The sequence below is a fragment of the Cariama cristata genome, unplaced genomic scaffold (genome assembly GCF_000690535.1).
Source record: "Cariama cristata isolate BGI_N322 unplaced genomic scaffold, ASM69053v1 scaffold22390, whole genome shotgun sequence".
In the NCBI taxonomy this organism is placed as follows: Eukaryota; Metazoa; Chordata; class Aves; order Cariamiformes; family Cariamidae; genus Cariama; species Cariama cristata.
The window spans coordinates 13,809-14,190 of record NW_009594385.1 but is presented as its reverse complement, the minus strand read 5'-3'; the positions used below and the strand labels follow the sequence as shown (position 1 = coordinate 14,190).

Here is a 382-nt window from a genome sequence, read left to right as displayed (position 1 = left end):
CCACAGCCTCAGCGAAGGTGGCTGCAGGTGAGGAGGAGCCCAGCCCTGGGCAGGAGCAATGGCACAGGACCGGGGCTCACCTTGTGCCTTCATCTCACCCCATCCAGACCCTGCACCTGCGACCCAGCCGGCAGCGTGGGCACCTGTGACCCCAACACGGGGCATTGTACCTGCAAGGAGAGGGTGGAGGGGCACTTGTGCAACAGGTAAGCACTGCGGCCCCGGGATGGGGATGGGACCACTGGCCCTTTCCAGGTTGGGATCAGTGTCGGGGCTCAGTGGTCGGTGCAGAGCAGGCGTCTCCACTCCCCTGGGACACTTCTGCTTCCCCAGCCCCTACACGTGACTCCTCGCAGGGGATTTGCAATGGGAATGCCACGGG

At 64.9% G+C, this 382-nt stretch overlaps 1 protein-coding gene across 1 annotated transcript in view; it reads left to right on the top strand.

The window, feature by feature from the left end:
* Window positions 1-4: 4 nt before the first annotated feature.
* The window catches only part of LAMC3 (laminin, gamma 3), a gene marked incomplete at its 5' end in the record, with an annotated part of 11,695 nt that continues 11,317 nt past the window's right edge, over window positions 5-382 (top strand). The window contains 2 exon segments of the mRNA XM_009697853.1: window positions 5-27; window positions 108-268. Of these exon segments, the coding sequence (XP_009696155.1) occupies window positions 5-27; window positions 108-268 (184 nt within the window).